At 39.7% G+C, this 23,848-nt stretch overlaps 1 protein-coding gene across 2 annotated transcripts in view; it reads left to right on the top strand.

Annotated features, from left to right (window-relative positions):
- The window catches only part of LOC117293205 (galanin receptor type 1-like), a 57,820-nt gene extending 42,731 nt beyond the window's left edge, over positions 1–15,089 (top strand). Inside the window, exons 1-2 of one of the 2 annotated variants that reach the window (XM_033775430.1) lie at positions 5,262–5,272; positions 12,644–15,089. In XM_033775430.1, coding sequence (XP_033631321.1) covers positions 12,749–13,861 — 1,113 coding nt within the window. In that variant the 5' untranslated portion in view covers positions 5,262–5,272; positions 12,644–12,748 and the 3' untranslated portion in view covers positions 13,862–15,089. Of the gene's footprint in view, positions 1–5,261; positions 5,273–12,643 lie in introns of those variants that run through there. The other variant, XM_033775429.1, reaches the window with a different exon arrangement.
- Positions 15,090–23,848: the final 8,759 nt, after the last annotated feature.

Below are 23,848 nucleotides of genomic sequence, written 5' to 3'. Positions count from 1 at the left end.
CTCTACATACACTAACACAGTTGTTTAATGCACCCATGTCCTGGGGAAAAAACAACAATCAGAACTGTCTTCGTGGGTACACTGTCTTCCCTATTAACACATTTTCTCTGCGGGCTACATGTATGATTTCGCTCTTCCTTTCCAAACAAACCCGTACCCCTTACCCCTAACCCTAACCCTTACCCTTAATATCCTAACCGGGACATAGGGGTTTCTGGCGAAAGAGCAGTCACGAAAATGTGCCTCTTCCTCTGCATAATCATGAGGTAGACTCTTCGTTCGACCATCTCCATTGTTCGACCGCTTCCTGCCCTCGAGTCTTGCCTTTCTAATAATACGAAAAGAAGGCGATTTGAGTTATTCAACCGCTAGATAACATCTCGTATGCAAAGGTGTTTGGTGCAAAAAGGAGACACGCTTTGGAGCAGTTATCTATTCTTAGATAGACGTCTTTTACGTCAGAAAAAAAGGAGAATTCTATAATTTATTTGTTTTCGAAACCAGTAGCGGCTTTCCGACTAATGGACTTACCTTGATTTAAACAAAAGGCCGTCACGGCGATTGAAAAGAAGGAAAAAGGATTCAGTTGTGTCGCAATTAGGTCAAGAACAGATTTTATTATCTCGTTGTGTCTCTCTCGGTGAAGGAAACCATTGGATTATCATATTAAAAGGTTCGGTAATATATTGGGGGGAAAACTTAGCAACACACAAATACACCTGACCTAAAATCAACATAAGATTTATCTTGTCAATAAAACAATTCCTGGCCTATGTTTTGATAAGTTGATTGATTTTTACGGAGTTGAAAATTGACAGAACACTCTGATATCCAATATTTTCGTTATCGTGATTTTCGTTATCAAAATACTAACGTGTACATCACGGAGCCCCCAAAAATGTCAGCCAGACAATTAGATATTCGACATTTATTTGTTTTCAGTATGTTTCATATAAAGACGGTGAATCATAATCAATTAGTGGCAGTTGTACAAGTGCTGTACCCAAATGTTGATGATGCTTAATTGTAGCCCGGGCTGCAATTTGGGTACAGGGTTGTGACTCAAACTAGTTTTAGTATATAGGACCCTACTTGTAACTACGGGGTTGAGATAGCATGTTCCGGTGCAGTTGTGGACTTGAAATTGTAAAGGGTTGTGGCTACATTTAGGTTCAGACTATGTTGGTACAGGTTGAGATTACATATTTGGACAGGATATACATTTAGGTTCATATTAAGCTTTAGGTATAGCGGGTAAGACTACATAATTGGCTTCTATAGCATTCGGGCAAAGTTTATATTTAGGGTTATTAAATTTTAGATGTATGAATTTGGGTTACGTTAATGTACACAGGAATTTTGGCTGGCACAAGTATTTGGCCTACGTCTTGGTTGAATTATTTGGGCTGCAGTTAATTACCTGATTACTTTAAGGTATTGGTCTGCTTTGAGGTGTCGCAGACAGTCATGTGCACTTTCTAAACAGATTTATATAAACTCGACTTCTCCTTTATATGGTTTCTGCAAATTGCAAAGAATCAACAACAACAACAACAACAGCAATACGAGCACATTCTCATTGTCCCCAAACTACACCCCGACCCTACACCAATATCCAGATCATGTTATTCTCGACAAAAATATATGAACTCCTCGACTTCTTTATTATGGTTTCTGCTTATTGCAAAGAATCGCCCATAGAAAATCAACAACAGCAATACGAACATATTATGTCCATTGTTCCAAAACTACACACAGACCCTACAACCTGCGCCCCCCTCTCCCTTTAACACCCCCCCCCCCCCCCTCTTCCATCTCATGTTACTCCATGTTACTCCTCGCTCCCACCTCCTTACTCCTAGCTCGCTACAAGAAGAGTTTAGTTTAGAATTGCAAAACTACTTTCTCTCATGGATTTCCGGCCAGGCCAGACTCATGAAAATTCCCAAGGTGAAATTCAGTGAAGAATAGTAAAACAAATAAGAAGAAGAGGAGGGGAGGAGGGGGAGGAGGAGGAGGAGGGGGAGGAGGGAAAAAACGCGACTAAAAATCCATAAAATTTAAATCCCACGTAAGATCAGTCATGAGTGGAAAAGGAAATCGTATTGCTTTGAACGATCTTGAAATCAACGCGTAACTGTTATCTGGGGTGTTGTGCAGGTGTTCAATGTGTCTGGATTGGCGAAGACATGGTTCGCTCGATTATGTTGTAACTTAAACTTTAAAGAGCTGTTAACGCTGCATGGACTGCGCATGGTATAGGTATAACTTTCCTGTGTTTAGTAATGTGCTAAAGCAGCTGAAATTGTGTCAATTACCCATGTATGAAGTATCTTACTAATTATCACCATATAATTCATCTGTTTAGACAGTCGTTGTTGATAGTGGGTATAAATATTTTCCCTAGACTAGCAATTTCAAAACACATACTGCATTCTTTAAGAATTATATTAAAGCCATTGGACCCTTTCGGTACAGACAAAAAAAAAAGTTCACAGATTTACAAATAACTTACAGGGTTTACAGAAGGCAATGGTGAAATACTTCTCTTGAAATATTATTCCATGAAATGCTTTACTTTTTGAGAAAACAGTAAAACAGTATCAGTTCTCGTTAACGAGAATTACGGATTTATTTTAAACACATGTCATGACACGGCAAAACGCGCGGATACAAGGGTGGGTTTTCCCGTTATTTTCTCCCGACTCCGATGACCGATTAAGCCCAAATTTTCACAGGTTTGTGACTTGATATAAAGGTTGTGATACACGAAGTGTGGGCCTTGGACAATACTGTTTACCGAAAGGGTCCAATGGCTTTAAAGCAGTCATACAATGGTGTTTTACCGTTGACACTGTTATGGGAAGCAAATAGCCATAGAAACACGTGCAAATTAACTGTTCCAGAAAACCCGTTAATAGAACTAAGAAACTAAGAAATCTTAACAATGATTTCAACAAAGTAGGCTACTTTCATTAATTTGTTTAATATCTATACTCCTTTAGGTGGTAATACAGATATATAATATATGCGACAGGTCAAATTCTCAGATTAGAACTATCAGCATTCCGAATTTTCAGAATCTACACCCTGAATGTTCCTTATAATCTATTCCGCTGAAGTAGAAATGAAAACAGCCGGACACGATCTTTATTTGAACTCCTTAGTCTCTGACTGCGACAGTAGATAAATAGCAAGACAGTTCAAATCAATCTACGATAGAGCAAGGTAAATAACTCTCACAGTGTTCCCGCAAAACTAGATACACCTCAACATTATTAACGAAGATTACTTGACAATTTAAACAAATCGGTGCTCCAGAACTATCATCGTGCCCCCAATAATACCTAGATAATGAATTTTTGCTCGAGTCCTGGGGCCAATTTCATAGAGCTGCTCAAGCAAAAAATTTGCTTAAGCACGAAAATAGCTCGCTTATTTTACACATGTTACTGGCCAAAATTTCATGCCATATACATTGCTTATGACAAGTATTTAGCTGTTGTTTACTTAGCATAACAATTGAGTGGAGTTTTGGCCGGTAATCTGATTTTACTAACCAATGAATTTTTTGCTTAAGCAAAATTTTGTGCTAAAGCAGCTCTATGACATTGGGCCCTCTTTCATAACAGAGAGGTATTCACAGGCTTTATATGAGCGTTTGCCCCGGCGGCTGCTTCCTGGCTGACCCGGTGGACTTAAGCTATTTCTCCCGTTCGGAGGCCTGTAATTGCCTCAAGAAAAAACACGCTATTTCAATAATATAGGCCAAACATCAACCCGTAATACTTAGCTAAACGGACAAGTTGTGCCGACGAGAGATTTGCACACGACTGATACACTTTGCTATGCAGGTAAAAAGATCATTCGATGTCGAGGAAGGATCATACGGTAAAAGCTTCCTCACTCTCTCTCGGGACGGAAGAACTTTTTCTGTGTATAGTCATCATAGTATTAATTGATTCTTGGCGCGTAATACCTGGGCGAGCTCCCCGGGTGACACCACCCTTGTGACCGGTGTCCGCCTGGCCATTTAGTGGTTGCTGTGGATACCACGTCCCTTGTAACGCCACGCTGTATATGTAATGAGCACTGGATCTCTGGGTCGAGTTGTTTCCATCTTATGGTGAAACAGTTCTTGATACTCCTGCTGGCCAGACAAGATATGCATTACACTATACAGCCAAGTGGTAGTGAACCGAACGTAACCTCTGTACTTGTTTCATTGTACCTACAGCACCTTGTAAATCATTATAAGGTGATATTAAAGGAATAGGTATCATAATTTAAACGTCGTCCCACCACATACCTTGCAGAAAATACTGTATGTAAGCACCAGGGGTGGATTTCACAAAGAGTTAGGACCAGTCTTATCTCGAGTTTGGACCAGTTACTCGTCCTAACTTAGGACTAACAATGCAATTTGTATATCTCCTAGGACTAGTCCTAAGTTTAATAGGACTAGTATTTGTGAAATCGACCCCAGGAGCGGCACTGAGTGACGGATCTGCGCGATGGAAGCCACTACAATATTATAATTGTTTAGACCAGTTACTAATCGCAAGACTCTTCTCTGCTTGACCCTCCTGACACAACTTGAATCCTCCCGAAGCGAAAAGGTCACCATTGAACTTCCGGGTACCTTTGAGCCATCAGCAATTTTGTGTTATTTTCTGATATTTTCTTGTGCAGCCTTCATAATTGAAGATAATTGCACTGCCAGACAAACCGGGGCTAACCCCTTCTCTTTGTGATAAGTGTTTACTGGGGTATTTTGCATGAGTTGATAAAAAAAATTCCAAACCAACACACGGGACCTACAGCGGTATGTCCCATCCGAAGGACGAAGCATGCAATGGTTAAGTGCCTAAGTGCTTAGGTAGGGACACAGGTGTCACGACCGGGACTCAAACCCACACTCTGCTGACCAGATACACATCAGAGCTTGGGTTCGGTGTTCTTAACCACTCGGCCACATCATCTCCCAAATTGGGAGGGCAGTTACCCCTGTGCTGGTTCGTTTCTTGACTGATGAGGCCTGTGTTAAGTCCCAACACGGGCTTCTAGTAATCATCGTGTCTGGGTGTATCCTGTAGAGGTTCATTACTGACAAAAGATCCCCTACAATATGCAATAATCAATTTTTCATGACACGACTGTACCCATTGCTTGCATATTATAGTCCACTCTTCGAGACGATCGAGACGAACACCTCTAGGGGTACGAGTATCATGGGAACGAGGTCCGATTTGCCTATAGACGTCACTTTGTGGTAGCATCACGCGAATTCTCTTCTTTTCTCTCACCCGTCCTAGTCGATTCTCGTCATCATGGGAAATCTAGACCGTAGGTTCAACCGTTCACGGTGATGTTTTTCGTGCAAATAGAGAGTGCATCCTGCGAGACAAACATGTTCTCATCAGCTTGTGTTTTTCACGGAAAATTCTGCCCCATTCCATCATCAATCGATGCCATTTAACCAGACAATGGGTTTTCATTTTGAAGGGAAATGATATATCGGCCTTTGAGTTGAAGTAAAGGTCATAATGAAGCAATGGACAGTCGAGCAAAGTATCAGTGTTTCATGGCTTTGCTGTGTCGGGGGTTTCTTTTGTGAACACAATGAACACAACAATTAATTGCGTTTTGAGAAATTTGATACCCTATATGGGAACATAGAATCCATTAATTAATTTCAGACGCATCAAGAAAGACTTCAGACGTGAATTGTCATATTGAGTGAGAAATGACCTAACTATATATTTTGTTTCAAAGGCAACCGTTCCTCACAAATCAACACCTCTCCATTGCTCATTACCAAGTCAGTTGTTATGATACCATTTATTATTGAGTAATTACCAATAGTGTCCAGTTGCTTTAAGTGCCATTAAAAGTGCCTTGCACTGTAGAGTGACGAAGGAGAGATAACAGTTTAAGAAGTAGGATGTAGACCCCAATAGGGAAAACCCTCGCAATCAGAGGCCATAAAAGTGAAAACCCAATCCATATGGGACGAGTTCGTGTCCGGGACTCACACCTGGATCCACAGACTAAGGTTAAAGGTCGAGAAAAAACCACTGAGCCAATATGAATAAAGTCTCTTATATTAAAAACTAAAGGAATTTAATTAATAAGTTCTTGTAAAAAGCAGTAATATTATACTTTCCTTATACAAGTATAGTAGGGCAGGTCGGGAGTATATAAGTATCTTTTGATATTATTTATTGAGGTATAAACTGAGAGACTTCTTGAGATCAGGATTAAGATCGTTCCAAAACAGTTCCACTTGTATAAGCACGGCACGGAGTGAGTGTTGCTCTGTTGCTCCATGGTAAGGTCCGGGTTATTCCAGTGCTCTTGTCTGCCAGCTGTCAGTTCGTACGCAGTGTGCATTTTAGAGCTAATTGGTATATCTGTTATCGAGAGGGAGCTGGAGATACAGCCCCCACACAAACGTGTTCCTGATACAAGTTTACTTGTACGTGTCATTGATTAGAAGGTGGGGAACAGAAGAGAAAAAAAAACACTTTAACAAATACAAACAGACACAAGAAGATACAACCAAATCAACGCAAATCGTATAACATTATATTCAATAGGGTTAATGAAGGCAGGATCGCAGAATCGGAATTAGATTGAATGTCATCAAAACATCTTGGATTAGATCTCGTTCTAGATTGTTGATTGTCGATTGCACGCAGGGATAAAGGAAGGAAGAGGATGGGATAATGCTACGGTACTTCAGGCTTTCCTTCCGACTTTTCACAAACACTCAAGGCAAAGTCTATGTGTGGTGAATAGGGAAACAGTGGTGTACAAATATCGCAAAAGCCTGAAGGGGTCGAGGTTGAGCTGTCAGAGTGAGACATCGTCCCTGGGTGGATGACGGTTCATCCGGAGTGGGGGGGGGGGGGGTTCGAATGCATACAAACAATGAATGAAGAGCCGATAAGCCCCTCCAAAAAGAAGAGCTAGCCCGTCATCATGAGTAAAAAGAGACCAGTAGCATTAGATGTTGTTTGACTCCCAATTACTCTCGAATCGCTCAATCGCCGCGAAATTGCTCCAACTGTCCCACTGCTGTCCCTTACGGGGGTTCGCCATCATGATCGCACTATCATTAGGGAATTAAGGCGGTGTGCAAAAATACAAGAGGACCTTTTCGGGGCAACTCTTCCCAAGAAAAGAAGAAAGATGATAAAATGGAATTGAAATTTGATTTAATCATAGCTGATCATCACCTCTTTTACATGTCTGGGAGACCTGTCGATTGTATTTATGGCTGGCGGTGCACTGTCAATTGGTCGCGCCGTGTTGGATAAGCCTTTGCCAACAGCAACGTAAACAGAAATATAGCCCTCGTCTGTAAAATTAAAGAGCATTGTCGATGAAAAATACTTAGGATCTTCTGATTAAAGATATTTAGACCCATTACGGTTACTTGAATTCCATCAAGTGAATTCATTCACTATAATGTTTGTCTTTCTAGCACATTTATTGGAAAGCTTCACTGCAGACAACTGGGGTGTTAACATTTTACACCGAGGGTGTTGTTGCAAAATAGACCGACGAGAGAATCAAAATTAACACCATAATGTGTTAAAATAAAACCAATGTATATACTGATCGAAACGTCGAGTTGAAACCAACGGTTCTTTTCAGAATCACCCCAACTCATATAGAGATAGTCATTACATGGTGTTATCCACATGCAAAGTTTCAAATCCTACCAAGAGAACCAATGTAAACGTGTAAGCTGAAATTATAGTTTAATGAGAGCTTTAATTGTAGGCCATACATACTGAATTTGTTTCTTTCTGTTTTGTCAGTTTGATTAGGGTTTTTCTTTTTCAAGAATTTTCTTCACGAGCAAACTTATAGGGAAAGGCTTGAATGTCTGTATATAGGCTGACCTTCAATCAAAAGAAGAAAAACAAAATCATTAACAACTTTAACTTTACTTTTGTATCTGAATTTTGTTACAGTTTCCTTTTAATATTCTGCAACAAATCCGGGGCACTGTTGTCACAATAAAACACAAATTTAAAAGCTTGAAATTTAAGACGGTGTTAACGATGTCATCGGGGCAGTTTACACACTTAGCCATGATGTCCTGCTTCTGCTGAACAGCACGTTCGTCTCTTTGCTCTTGGCTACAACCTTAAACATGTTCCCAAAGCAAACACCCATCGATTTGCTCCTAAGGTTTCATCCAATGTGATGCCTTATTTAAGAAGAATCTCACCCCAACCTACATCCTTTCCTGTCGTTCCTCAGTCTATTATATTTTCTTACTCCCTTGTATTCCCAACACTGCAGAAACTTGGGTGTTAAATTAACCGCATGAGTGTTGTAACATATAAATACCAACATCAAAATGTACACAATATGGTGTTAAAATAACACAAATTTCTTGAAAAAAAATAACAACTAACTTGGTGTTACTTTTAACACTCTATGATAATAATTTTCACCACCCTATGATGTTAGTTTTGATTCTCTGTTCGGAACACCAATGGTGTCAATTTTAAAACCAGTTTGTGCAGTGCAGAGTTGAAGCCGAGTCACCTGTGTCGAGTCCGGGTCCGAGTCTTTTGCCGACGTGACTCGAGTCCGAGTCGCCGAAATTTAGACTTGAGTCTAAGTCCTGCCGTCGATTTGACCGAACTTCCTAAATTACGATTACTCTTAGGACTTAGGACGAGTTAAGTTCCGTAACCATAGACGTAGGACGCATTGAACACATCCTACTTAGTTTAGGACGAGTTACTCGTCCTATTCCTCGAGATAGGATTAATCCTAGCGTTTCGTGAAATCCGCGGATGGACTCGAGTCATACAATTTCGGTATTCCCCCACCGTGACTTGAGCAATCGTCATGTACCTGCAGCCTGTACGACATTAAAGACACTGGAACACTATTGGTATTTGTCAACGACCAGTCTTCTCACTTGGTGTATCTCAACATATGCATAAAATAACTAACCTGTGAAAGTTTGAGCTCAATTTGAGGGTCAAAGTTGCGAGATAATAATAAAAGAAAAACACCCTTGTCACACGAAGTTGTGTGCTTTCAGATGTTTGATTTCGGGACCTCAACATCTAATTCAGAGGTCTCGAAATCAAGTTCAAATATTATTTAAGTGGAAAACTACTTCTTTCTTGAAAACTACTTCACTTCAGAGGGAGCCGTTTCTCACAATGTTTTTTTTACTATCAACAGCTCCCCATTACTCGTAACCAAGTAAGGTTTTATGCTAATAACTATTTTGAGTAATTACCAATAGTGTCCACTGCCTTTAAACTTCGTGTATTATCAGAGTTGCCCTCATTTATACAACGGGTAAAATTGAATTCCATGTATTGCATTACTGTCAAACTTCATCCGACAAAATGTGAAAGCCCATCTTCATCATGGTACTATTTATACAATGCCAATGACAATCACAATAAAAATGACAATGACATTCACAGTCAGTTTTCGAAAGGACACATTGGCGGCTGATAACAAGTTCGTATTTTTACCGCGCTGTCTTACAGTTGGCGCAAATCAAATTATTTACATCAATCTGCCCTTTTTTGTTATTCTCGCACAGAAAAAAATATACATTGAATACGACAATGATATACCTAGGATCTGTCAGAAATGCCACTAACATTAATCTGAAAATGCATCACCACAACGCAGGTAGCCTTCGCCGTGCCTAATGTTAACGGCACTGGACACTATGAGTAACTACTCACAATAACTGTTAACATAACAACGTAATTGGTAACAAGCAAGGACTAGCTGTTGATAGTATAAAACATTGTGAGAAACGTAGTTTTTTTTAGAAAGGGGCAATTTCTCACTCAAAACATGCAACTACGATGACAAATCATCCACATTTTCACATTTGCAAATTTTCACATTTATTCTCGTCTTTGACAATATTATAAAAGGTGTCCTGTGCCTTTCATAGAAAGGCAAGACTCGAGGAGGGGAGGGGTCGAACCATGGAGATGGTTGAACGAAGAGTCTATACCTCGTGATTATGTAGAGGAAGGAGACATTTTGGTGACTGATATAATGTTCAGGCAAATGCCTTTCACCCAACCCCTTGTGATTTACACTCTTGGATAGTGGGAATATTGGTCTTTGACATTTACCAAACATGTCCAGTACCTTTAAGCCAGGCAAGGTGCGCATTCTCGAGACAGCCTGACCCATTTCCTCAGTGCCATTTTTGTTCATCTTCAAGGGGCGTAAAATCCAAACAGGTAACAAGGCATGAAGATCTCTGAAACGATAGTGGGCTTCTATTGGGGGGTATCACCCCGTAGCCTGATAGCCTTTGGGAAGATAATAAATCTCCCCTCAAGCTGTGGGTTTTAACTGTGGGGATCTTTTCTTGTCGACAACTCTTTGGAGATGATTTGGAAAACCCTTTTTTCATTTTCTTCTCTAAATACGATTGTTTATAGAAGCAGGCAACCTTCAGCTCCGTGAGAAGTGGCGGTGGCCTCTTATCTCGACTTTCTGCCATGTTAATTTTTTAATCTGACGTTTCAATGCCGATTGATAAATTGAAGTTTTATTTTCAAAATTGAAGTTTTTACAAAATGAAATCTTCAAAGTTTAATACTCAAACTAGAAGGATTTTACAAATCCGATTTCTCGACTCTCGGCCATGTTTATTTTGTTTAATCCGACACTTCAACGCGTTTTTACAAAATTGACGTTGAAATCTTCAAAGTTTAATACCCAATATTAAAGTGGTTCCTAAGATTTTAAAGATCTGAATTCAATATACACCGTTATCAACAATTAATAATCGTAGGGACTTTGCTCTATTGTTTGTGGGCTTACAAAGTTAAAGTGGTTATTTTCTGTATGGTAAAGTTGTCTATAGTGTAATAATTGAAATAATTGTATAAAGGGGGACAAAACACGAATGTGTACGTATAGTGAACTGTACTGTTTATGTGGTTTGTAACATGTGTTTATGGGTGTCTCCTAAACTATTAGTTTACCATCGGAACTTTTGTCTAATAACATACTGTCTACTATCAAAATCCTGCCATAGATGATTTCATTTTATTTGTAAAAAGATGTTCATGCTTTTTTAGTTGAGATCATCAAATGCCATTCCCAAACGTGTGTACACATTGGGTGCGTTTGTTTAGCTCCCCTGGGTCGACCCCGGTGCGTGGCGGTTTTTTTTACCAGGACAAACGTGGGTAATTATCTGCACACACTTGTCCTGGGTAAAAAAAACGCCACACTACGGGGTCGACCCAGGGAAGCTAAACGAACGCACCCATTATATAAGCCGACATGTACACTGACACAGCCCCCTACAATATCTTGACAACTAGAGCCAATCAACAAATTCAAGCAATCATTTTCATTCTCAGTGACCTAGAAGTTGTGAACGTTTGAATTGATTTGTTTCGGAAGCATTTTGACTCTAGACAAGTGGTTTACACCGTGTCGGCAAATTGTCACACATTTTATAATCAACATCAGAGTTTTTACACTGTAAACTCATAGAGATGTAGGCCTATTCATCACCTACTCCACGTTACAGTGATATATATCATTCAGCCACTCGTGCTCTGCATAACTTTATACCAGAAATACATAACAAAGGAGATACATTATTTGTTTTTCGTGAAGATAGAACAAATAAAGAAATTGACCCATATCCATACAATGCAAAAAAAAATATAAAATTGAATTAATTTACTCATATCCAATATGCCTATAGACCAATATTCCTGCACAATTGACGCGGTCCGTTATCAAAGTCTGGCCGAGAAGGCGGGCGAGACTCTTGCCCGCCTGGATTGGGGGGCCCAACCTAGACAATGCAAAATATTAAATTAAATTTGCATCAAGACGTATAGCAGACTGTTTCAGATGAAAACAAATGGTACATCTTGAATGAGATGTGTATGGATATACAGAGAATGTTATTGATGCATACGCTTTCAACACTCCTACTATAGAGCCGATAGTATGTCATTCTTGTTGTTTCACTTTAAGCATTTGTGATTATTGAGTGAAAATCTAATAAAGTTTTCTTTTGGCATGATTCAATCGGGTCCAGCTTTTGACTTTTAAGTTTAGAAATCTTTGCAAGCAACCGATCGGATCATCCGGATTAATACAGTGTCTGCATGGATTGTATGACTGGGGGTGGGGGTGTTCTAAGATCCCGAATCCGGAACAGACTGTCTAAGCTATGTATCTCGGGCGCTGCGGATCCCAGATTCCAGGCCTGTATTTGGAACCCAGGAACCACTAATCCCTCGCGCTTTATATAAAAGTGGTTTCTTTTGTAGCGTGCATATCCATCACTCAGAAATCTCAAGGCGCTTCCTGCAAGGTGGGTCTATGATTGAGGTGAGAGCTAACCCGTGTACGTAGCGCTATGTATGGTTTACAAAAACAAAATATGCTGCCAATCAAACAAGGTTTGACATGAGGGCGAATCCCCTTCTCTTTTCGATAAGTGTTCTGTGTTCGTTTATGTGCGTTACACACGAGATCAACGGCTTTACGTCCCATCCGAGGGACGAAGCAAGTGTCACGACCGAGACTCAAACCCACACTCTGCTGATTTACATATTTATTCAAATTCTTCTTTTATTATTTGCAGATTATTGGACGCGGTTACTGAATCTGAGTCCAACTTTCGAGAGATCTCCACATGGAGAGGTAATAATTTCTTCACCCGGAACTAGTACCACTCGGATCAGGAACCATGGCTATCAATCTAACTGAAATACTGATGGATGATTATAGCAACAGCACGGGAAGCGAGGGCGTGGTCCACGGGAAGGAAGCCTTCGTCACGATCTTCTGCGTCTTCTGCTTCTTCGGAATTATAGGAAACGGCAGTCTGATGTTTCTAGTAATTCGATTCCCACATCTACGGACAATGCCTAACATCCTCATGATCAACTTGACCTTTGGTGACCTCCTGTACATCGTAGCCTCCCTGCCAGACATCGTTCGGTTCGAGCTCGGCTTTGTGCAGACCTACGAGAGCCTAGCAATGTGTAAGTTCGTCAAGTTCCTACCCGGGTTTGCCATGGGCGTTTGCGTGTACTCTATGATGGCGCTGAGTGTGGAGCGATACTGTGCCATAGTGCGCGGGTTAGAGATGAGGTCAGTACGGACAAGTCGTAGGGTCATGGGTGCTATGATCTTCATCTGGGGTATGACCTTTTTAGTGACCTCTCCCGTTCTACTGTCATCGGGGTACCTCTATCCGAGCGCGCCTACGATCTGCAGTGACATGTGGCCAGGGTCTCCGGGTGCGATTGCCTACGCTGCAATCCACATCACCTTCTTGTATATCATGCCATTGCTCACCATGGCATTCTGTTACAGTAGTATATCGTACCAGTTGATACAGGGGGCCAGGGAGAGCACCTCGAACAACAGCAGGAGCAACACCAACTACGAGGCCCGCAAGCGTCTAGCCATCGCCATCATCGTCATGGCGGCATTCTTTGCGATATTCTGGCTACCAGCCAGTGTCTTCAGCCTTTACTTTCAGTCCAACTATGAACACATTTTCAACATGAACGACAGCGAGATTGCTGTGTTTCACTTTTTCCGTCGGTTTAGTCGTGTGTTTGCCTTCACCAACTCCTGCTTCAATCCGTGGATATTGTATTTTATCAGCACGACTCACCGTAGGGCCATCGCGAGGTGTATCTGCTTCTGCTGCGGCCCCAAGAACGGCGACGAAAATGGCAGCTATCGAATGGTACGCTTGCGCACCAATGGGAGGACTGTTACTACGTACCACTCATACTCGAGCGAGTCGGGCCGAGGAAACAGAATAGTGAAACCAGAGGATATATAACGTGTTGTTTGATTGGTCAGCTGAGGGAACGGATGTTTTACTGTTCGTTTGATTGGTTTAACAGTGCGTCAGAAAACCAGATGATAACTAACGTTCGTTCTGATTGGTTAACAACAACACAGGAAGACCAGACGATATGTTACGTCTGGTCGAAGTGGATAATTAGTTTATCCTAGGTTAACTTAAAATGTTTGAACTGTTTGATTGGCAATCCGCAAAGTCGAACAGTGGATAGCAAATGTCATATTGACAATGCCAATATAACAACAATTATTATTTCTATAAAAAATTATGTAAATAAAAGTTTTGATTGGTAAATATTTACCTCTGTATCTCAATTGTGCAATTATGAACAAAAAGAGCATCAGTGAACAAAAACAATTCACATTACAGCCACACTCTTCAACAACACCTTGCGGGTCAGAAATTGATCTGGATCAGGATGAAGTAGGCTGGGTCAGTACGATCCGGAACTGTGTCAAATACACAGAAATGGGTCAAGGACACAGAATCCACTTAAAATAAAATTTGAAGTAGGGCCAGGCCAATTTGTGGATCACTGCAATCCTTAGTGTGTCAAAATGACCCCGAATTTGGTCAAACATAAAATTTCTGACCAGTTTCTGGGTCAACCTGATACAGATATTGTTCAGAGCCAGGGGGCCCGGAAGCCTGGTCACTTCTTTGACTCTTAAATCGTGAAGTGTTTAAAAATATATTATATACATGTTTTGCGCACAGTTTGGTTATTTCGACGTTCCATATCGAAATAACGAATTTCAAGTGTTGGGGACTACTTTTCTCGCTCATACCAGTAGTTCAGATCGAACATTTTGTTTCTCACTTAGATTGATAACATTTTAAAGACACCCTGATCGAAACGTCGAGATGTGACGGTTCTTCTTAGAACACCACAGACTCAAGAGAGAGTTTTTTATGTGAACTGTATCCGCAAACCTCACTAGATTTATGATCAATGTTGTAGATAAGCCTTGATATCAAACATTAATTCGTCAAGTTTTAGATCATTACAATAAATTATGATATAATGCACTCTGTTGTGATTGTCATAATGAAAAGTAGGTATCAAAATAGGACGGAAGCAATTATTTTCATGATGTAAAACGTCAATACTGTTGTGTTAATGGTGTTAGATAGGGACTTTTCGTTTTCGACGACGGATGGTTCTGCGACGGTTGTTCAGCTAAACGTTGTCGTTTTCAGCACAACGAAGATTCATCCAAAGTACTGTCGTAGAAATTGAGGGACGACCGTCCTCAAAGCCGACGCATGCGCAGATGACGCCAAATGTCATCTTACCCGTCGCAGAACCATCCGTCGTCGAAAACGAAAAGTCCCTAATGTTAAACATCAGTACCAGGAAGGAGCAGTCCGGATAATTATCAGGAAGAATAATCCGTCATTTAAATATACAATCTCAGAGACGTTACTGTCAGTAACGCTTCTCAGGTTAAAATTTGGAGAGATGAAAACTATATATACATATATATGTTTTCTATAATCACATTTCTTCAATCTGAAATGATTCTCAACATGCTTATATGAAGTTGCTGTACAACCAAGCAAGCTTTTGATGCCACTATTAAACTTTAAGAGTGATTTACAGACGTCCAATACAAAAAGGATTTGGTTTTTCAGTCGAAAGTGTTTTTATCAAAGGAGGGGAGATTCAGACGGGGAATGATGAAGTTAAACAAAAAGGAGTGGAGGAGTAAATGAGGTGTTTTGAGTAATGCGAGATGAAAGAGATAAGATGCTGGAGGGCGATCTTGGATGGACACAAAGAAAGGATGTAAGAAGATAAACGTGTGAAAAAGAAGAAGAAAATACGAGACAAGAAAGATAGTGAGAAAAAAAAGAAGAGTGGGAGTTTAGACAAGCTTTGGAATGGATGAGTGAAGAGAATGATGTGGTTGTATAAAGAGGCCAAGTGGGATTACGTGACGAAGTATGAGAGAAAGTTTGTCCAACTGAGATCAATTTAGGTCACCGTTAACACATTAAATTTAAACACAGCAAGAAAAAAAAGTAAACAATAAAATATGCGGGAGTCTTTGACAGTTACCAAAGGTGTCAAGTGTCTACACAGCAAGTAACAAAAACAAAAGTCAACACTCAAATAGGCGGGGAACACGTGCTTTTATCAAGATGGCTCTTACCATTCGACTGTGTGGTGTGGTAGTCTGGGAACCAACCATGAAAGGTGGTCAAGGCGCGATCAGAAGTTTTAGCTTGAAACGCGGTATCGAAGGACACGATGCTGACATTTGAAGCGGACGGAACGTGCCTATCTTTTGCAGATTGTTTTGCTGTTTTGTATCTATTTAGTATTATTTTGAGCTTGAATGTTATCAAAAACTTTTGATTAGGGAGTAAAATGGACTTTAAAAGTTTCAGTATAGGGTAAAGAATATTTCAATTCATGTACGGTTAAACAACTCACAGTACACATAAAATGTGTAATGTCGGATGTAACTTTAACATGTACTAAATTTGACCAAAAAAAGATCCTTTTAGAGCGATGTGGACATAGATGTATGCTTTACGGATGGGAATAATGTGAGTATTCCGGAGTGGAATGAAAGGTGATGTTGATGATACAGTGGCCATGCTGAGGGTTGCACACAAAGTGCAAAACTTTGGGGGTAAACTATTTCATTTAATTTTGTTGTGTGTGAAGAATGACGAGAGAGGCTACCACGAGGGAAGAGTGAGTAGATGGGCGAGGCAAACTGTGAGTGAGATTGAGACGACGAATCGTTCTTGTTTTCCCTCGATCCCCCATATAAACCCGTGTGGTTTAATCAAGACAGTTATCGGTGGTGCACTTGGATACATGGAATCAAACGATGATTGAGGACAAGTTAACGTCGCGTCCAACATTTTTGGTTTCATTATGGCAAGGTTGAAACAGCCTCAGGTATTCAACTTTCAACCAGCGTCCAAAACCTAATGGCAGAGTCATAGACGGAAACCTCATTGCACATTACTGTTCAATTCGACTATGTCTCTGGCTAGTCTCAATTAGCAATGCTGCTTGTTCTTACCCAGATTCCACAACCCCTGAATACTACTGCCGCGGCGCAAGGCACCTTTTTGAGTTTCTATCAATAACATAAGAATCGTTTGGTCAAATCTTTGCATATTACATGTAATGCTCTAGAATCCTCCTTTGAGATAGTAATGATTTGGGGTTAAGCTCACTAAAAGTCACATGACCCTTTGAAGTTTACCGGCGGCAGTCCCCATTTACAAGTTCACACACAACGAAAAGAAAAACGTTATGGTGTAGGACTACAAACCCTTTAAATCGCGTGCAGATTTGTGCATATGCATTTGTACACGAATCTTGAATGTTTTTTACAGATGTTTATAGATAGTCTGCAGCCAACTTGATCTAATAACCCATCACCAGGCTACTACAAGGTCTATCTAGCATGGATGAAATACCTTGGGACCACCCCTTAACAGAGTTAATTGCCAGATAAGTAATAGTGCCTTGCAATGAGTGAAACTCATTGGTTAGTTATCTCGTGGGAGCACATTCGGAACACGTTCCTTTACCTTCTATCTAGACTTGTGGACAAGTCGTTAATGGTCTGCCGCGGTGAGGTAGTCAAGTTGTGGCAGTGCCCTCGCTAGATAACTGCTCTCGCGCGCACTGCTGGTTGCCGACTTCTACTCCCCATTAAATGGGACGTAGTGAAAGCAGTAGTCCCGTGGGGCCAGCAGTCTCGCGAGAATACCGCGGGAATCGCGGGGAGATTCAGAATCGAGCCGGAACGCTATCACCGCGACAGACATTTAACGACTTGTCCACAAGTCTACCTTTTATCCAAAGTGTAGCCTATGAGAAACAAAAACAGAATTGAAGACCACCAGTAACGTTACTTTTAAAAGGTTATCCTTCATAAACGCAGACGTAGACACGGCATCTTGGTTGATGATTGTTCAATATCCAATATCAATGTACAAGTCAGACATTCTCTGTACAAACCTACGGGAATGTCCAATATCCAATATCAATATACAAGGTAGACATTTACTGTACAAACCTTTTGTGAATGTACAATATCCAATATCGATGTACAAGGTAGACATTTATTGTACAAACCTTTTGTGGATGTACAATATCCAATATCGATGTACAAGGTAGACATTTATTGTACAAACCTTTTGTGAATGTCCAATATCCAATATCGATGTACAAGGTAGACATTTACAGTCGGACCTACGGGAATGTCCAATGTCCAATATCGATGTACAAGGTAGACAGTCACTGTACAAACCTATGGGAATGTCCAATATCCAATATCGATGTACAAGGTAGACATTTACTGTACAAACCTTTTGTGAATGTACAATATCCAATATCGATGTACAAGGTAGACATTCACTGTACAAACCTATGGGAATGTCCAATGTCCAATATCGATGTACAAGGTAGACAGTCACTGTACAAACCTATGGGAACGTCCAATATCGATGTACAAGGTAGACATTTACTGTACAAACCTACGGGAATGTCCAATATCCAACATCGATGTACAAGGTAGACAGTCACTGTATAAACCTATGGGAATGTCCAATATCCAATATCATATGGCCCGATTCTCGTCAGAAGAATTATGGTGAATTACTATTTCATACTTAGTGCGTTTAGTGTCTTCAGCTTAGATACATCTAGTGAGGTTTGCGATAGCACCGTATACATGGGATTTGAAATTATGCATGGTGGAGATACAGTCTATAGTGATGTTTGCGGTAGCACCATGTCATGAGTAGGAATTGAAACTTTGCATGGTGGAGATACAATCGGGTAAGGTTACTATATCCTTTGAAATGGTCATGATTTCACACTGTTAAAACGCAAATTTACTGATGTTATGAATGTAAATAAAACGTGTGTATGTATTTATGTATAATAGCATCAACAACAACAACTAAATAAACACAAATATATAGCGTGTTGAGTCTTTATTTAGCAAGCACTGTATACTAATAAACAAAGAAACCTTTCGAATATCAGTTTCGATTGTAACAACAAATAATACCAAAAACGGATTGCTTTTAAAGCGGAAAAGAAATTTCCAATAATATTTTTTTAAACGTCACAAAGCCCAGCCAAATCTGCCAAAGAGAACCCTCACTCGGGTTTATTTACATTTATTTAAGTCATTCGATAAAGAAACTACACGCATACACGACGTGTGCAATTAGTTAAGGGTACCGATCTCACAAAGAACTTAGGACTAGTCCTTTAAAGAACTTAAGACTAGTCCTATCTTAGGACGAGTACCTCGAGATAAGACTAGTCTTAATTTTTCTTTGAAATCAACCCCTAGGGGCAATTACCCGAGTTAGGACAAGTTACTCGTTCTAACTTAGTACTAGCCTTTAGTTTTGAATAACTCCAGGTACTAGTCCTAAGTTCGGACTATCTTGTGAAATCAACCCCTGCCATACCGTAAATGTGTTGTCTAAACTCAGATGTGCGGATGTTAAAAAAAGGAATTTTGTTTTTAACTCTAGGGTTATCTCAAGAAGTTGTCAATCCTCGACTAATTTCACCCGTCTAAATTAAACGGAACTGAGCACTGGTTCCAATTTATTCACAAGTTCAGTACAAACGGGTAACACTCACAATGTATAAAATAAAGAAAACAATGTAGCTTTTGTAATACTAAGATATTAGCTCATTAGCTTATGTATTGTTCACACCTTAAAGTACTTTATTTGAGATTTTAAAAATTATGATGCATTGTTGATTTGGTAAGAATGCATTCTGTTTTTCTAATTATCAATACGTCGTCGACGCGTGCACTGAAAACAAACCTGTATAATAAATTAAATTAAGTTGTGATTTATCGAGAACAATGACGGCAGTTTGAAGTACGGGCTTATTTCAATGTTGGTTATATGGAAATAAGAAGTTACGTTTTGGTAGACACTGTCCTAAAACATAAATTAATTTAAATTAATTCAGACGGGAAAGTGTTCAGGCCAATTGTTACTGAAACCGAGTTTACTGGAAGCTTTCAGATTATGTTTTTTTTTCTTTCAGTTTGTTTAAAGACATTCGACACTATTGGTAGTTGTCAAAGACAAGTTTTCTCCTTTGGTGTTACTCAATAATGCATAACATAACACACCTGCGAAATGTTGAGCTCAATTGGTCGTCGAAGTTGCGAGATAATAATGAAAGAAAGAACATTCTTGTCACACGAAGTTGTGTGCTTTCAGATGCTTGATTTTGAGACCTCAAATTCTAAATCTGAGGTATCGAAATCAAATTCGTGGAAAATTCCTTCTTTCTCGAAAACTACTCCATTTCAGAGGGAGCTGTTTCTTACAATGTTTTATACTACCAACCTCTCCCCATTACTCGTTACCAAGTAATGTTTTGTGCTAATAATTATTTTGAGTAATTACCAATAGTGTCCACTGCCTTTAATGAGTTACGATCGAAAACAAATATATATATATACGCAGCCTGCACATTAATTACATAGTTATAATAAAGGTCACGGTTGTAAACTTTCCGTGGATTGTTTATATATAAAATGCTAGAGTATGTAAGAAATGGGAAAATAAAAATTATTTTCTATCTTGCGAGTCCAAAATTCGATGTTTGAAAACAGTGTTACATCAATCACGGGGATTTTCACTATTTACTCCGGATATCTTGTCCGGTAATCTATTTATCTCAAATTAAAAAAATGGCCCAGAAATGTTGATCAAACTGACACAGCTCTGAGTCAGGATCTCATCATTGACCCAGTTTAAGGTCAGCCTGACCCCGAAATGGGTCACACTCCGATGGAACCCAGAATCCGGGTCAATTCTGACCCGCTGGTTTTTATAGTGAATGGTTTACTTCTACTTAAAGGTACTGGACACGTTTGGTAATTGTCAAAGACAGGTATTCTCACTTAGTGTATGTATAATATAACAAATCTGTGAACATGTTTACTCAATTGGCCTCAACGTTGCCCGAGAACAATGAAAGAAAAACACCCTGTGCAAAAATTGTGGTTTCAGATGCCTAACAACATCCTTCAGGCCTGAAATATTTTAGAATTACTTCTTTCTCACAAAAAACGTTACTTCAGAGAGAGAGAGAGAGTCACGAAGTTTTATACTATCAACAGCTCTCCATTGCTCGTCACCGAGTAAGTTTTTATGACAACATTTATTCTGAGTAATATTACCAACAGTGTCCAGTGCATTTAATGTTCAGTATACGTTACGTAAAGTGATGTATACTCTGACTCGGGGGGGGGGGGATTCACGAGTGTAATGTGGTCAGACCATGGATGTAGAATAGTTCACCACTGACTCCAAGCTGTCCCAATTCCACAATTGGACTTCATCTTAGATGTTCACTGCATTTGTGATTTTTTAGTCCTATAATCCATCGTCACAGACCAATTCCCAGCACCAATTTACGGCTCAAAACATCATAACAGTAAAACTAACGTGGACTGCTTGTAGCTCAGTCAGATGTTCACTGCATTTGTGATTTTTTAGTCCTATAATCCATCGTCACAGACCAATTCCCAGCACCAATTTACGGCTCAAAACATCATAACAGTAAAACTAACGTGGACTGCTTGTAGCTCAGTCAGATGTTCACTGCATTTGTGATGTTTTTTAGTCCTATAATCCATCGTCACAGACCAATTCCCAGCACCAATTTACGGCTCAAAACATCATAACAGTAAAACTAACGTGGACTGCTTGTAGCTCAGTACTTCTTATAGCGATCCAGTGGGACTGGCATTGATGGGCTATGAAACTAGATCACTTTGCCATTGAAACAATGATTTGCATTCGTTACGTGATGAAGACTAAATTATTGGCTTGACTGTGGTCATTGTAACTCATCAGGTGTAATGGGAGTACAACCTGTGGGTTGTATAGCTTCAAGGGAAGGTACACGTTTGGTAATTACTCAAAACTAATATTAACTTAAAAACTGACTTGGTAACAATCATTGGAGAGCTGTTGATGGTATAAAACAGTGTGGGAAACGACTCCCTCTGAAGTAACGTAGTTTTTGAGAAAGAGGTAATTTCTCACTAAAATAATAAAAGACTTCTAGCTGGAAGTCTTTTATTCTTATCTGAAAGCACACAATTTCGTCCCACAAGGGTGTTTTTTCTTTCATCATTTTCTCGCAACTTCGATGACCAATTGAGCCCAAATTTTCACAGGCTTGTTATTTTATGGTTATGATGGGATACACCAAGTGAGAAGACTGGTCTTTGACAATAACCAAACGTGTACGTTCCCTTTAAAACAAATTGGTTGCTACAAGTGGATTTCCATGGGCAGTGGGAGTAATGTAAGGTTTTGACGTATGCCGGTGCTGTACGTTTAAAGGAGTTGTCGGATTTCATGTTATAGATGTTAAATTTGCAGTGGGGATAAATATGATTAATTTTGGTTTTACCCTGACAGTAATATGCCTGTGATTTTACAGTCTTGAGGAAAGTGTTGAGTTTACAGTGCTAACACACATCGGTGTATGGGTAAAACCAAAATGAATAGGCTTCACGTTGGAAATATCGTGCACTGTTTGTAAATATAAATTATCTAAACTGCGCCCCGCCTACCAAATTGTAACCCATTGATTGTCCAATATATTTGTATCATGTGTTAGTTCATATATACTGGAAACATTAATGTGTTATGTAGAAAATCTTCAATTAAAAACTGGAGTAGCTATAGATGTAAATGAAGTGCACATACAGTATTACCATAATTAATATATTAATAACAGTTATCAATTTTAATTATTTTGTTATATAATATTTAACCCAAATCGTCAGCAACTGATTCTGCCTATCAAAAGATATGATAATCTAACTAATTTTCTTGCTGCACTCTGATTGTATTAAAAACAATGGAAAGTTTGTCAAAAAATTTGTGAATAATCATTGTCTCTCTATTTATAAAGAGCCTTTTACAAAAGTTTCAAATCGGTTTTTTTTACGAAGCATTTACGGTTAAGCATCTTGCTCAAGGACACAAGTGTCATGACCGAGATCCAAACCCAAACTCCATTGCTGACAACGCCAGAGCTCGGGTCCGGTGAACCTGACCCCTCAGCAAAGATTGATTACTTGTTTATACTATAGTCAGTCAGTCCATCATCATGAAAAAAAAGAGAAGCCCCTTATTATTTACCCGTTCGACAACATGAGTGGTGTGTGAGGTAGAGGGACCATACCTTTTGACACGAGCAGGTACCCCCTTTAATGCCCCCGCCACCCCACCCACACACCTTGTAGACTGAGCACTGCTTGTGTCCTGCTTAGTAAAACTACTATTATAGGACATAAGGTATAAAAACCATCGGCCGGGACTACCACTTAAGAGGACTTCTCGTTATAAACTTTCACTATCGCGTAGTCCATGAGTTCTTAATTGATCTAAAAAGAATTTGACTAGCTTCCTCTACACTGCAATAACTGGGGTGTTTAAACCACGGGTGTCGTCACATATATATACCAAACACCGACATTATTTTTTTTTAAGTTAACTCGTGTTATGTTTAGTATCCTATGGATGTAACATTTGATATTGTGTGTTTGTATCCATATTTGACAACATTTAAGGTGTTAGTTTAACACCCCAGTTTTTGCAGTGAAGTCATCATCAGGAGAAACACTGTTCAAAAGTGACATCTTCCATGAACAAAAAAAACTCGACCGAAAGGCCAGTTTCCACGCTCTGTTTCTTTTTTGATCCAGTCTTAATAATCAGGTCTGAGAATTGACGATGCAATTGCGTTCTAGTTTGGTGTAAATGCGGCAGATACACAGAGTCAAATCGTGCAAGGTAATTCGTCTTACAACCCGCGACTATTCCTTTGGGAAATGCGGAAGGAGACGTTTATTTATTCAGCCGCCTCGAGCTATAGTAGTGAACACCTTAGAGAGAGGCAATGGCATAAAGGAT

This window comes from Asterias rubens, chromosome 8 (assembly GCF_902459465.1).
Source record: "Asterias rubens chromosome 8, eAstRub1.3, whole genome shotgun sequence".
NCBI classification, from domain to species: domain Eukaryota; kingdom Metazoa; phylum Echinodermata; class Asteroidea; order Forcipulatida; family Asteriidae; genus Asterias; species Asterias rubens.
Note: the sequence above shows the minus strand (reverse complement) of the source record. Positions and strands in the feature narration are given on the sequence as shown.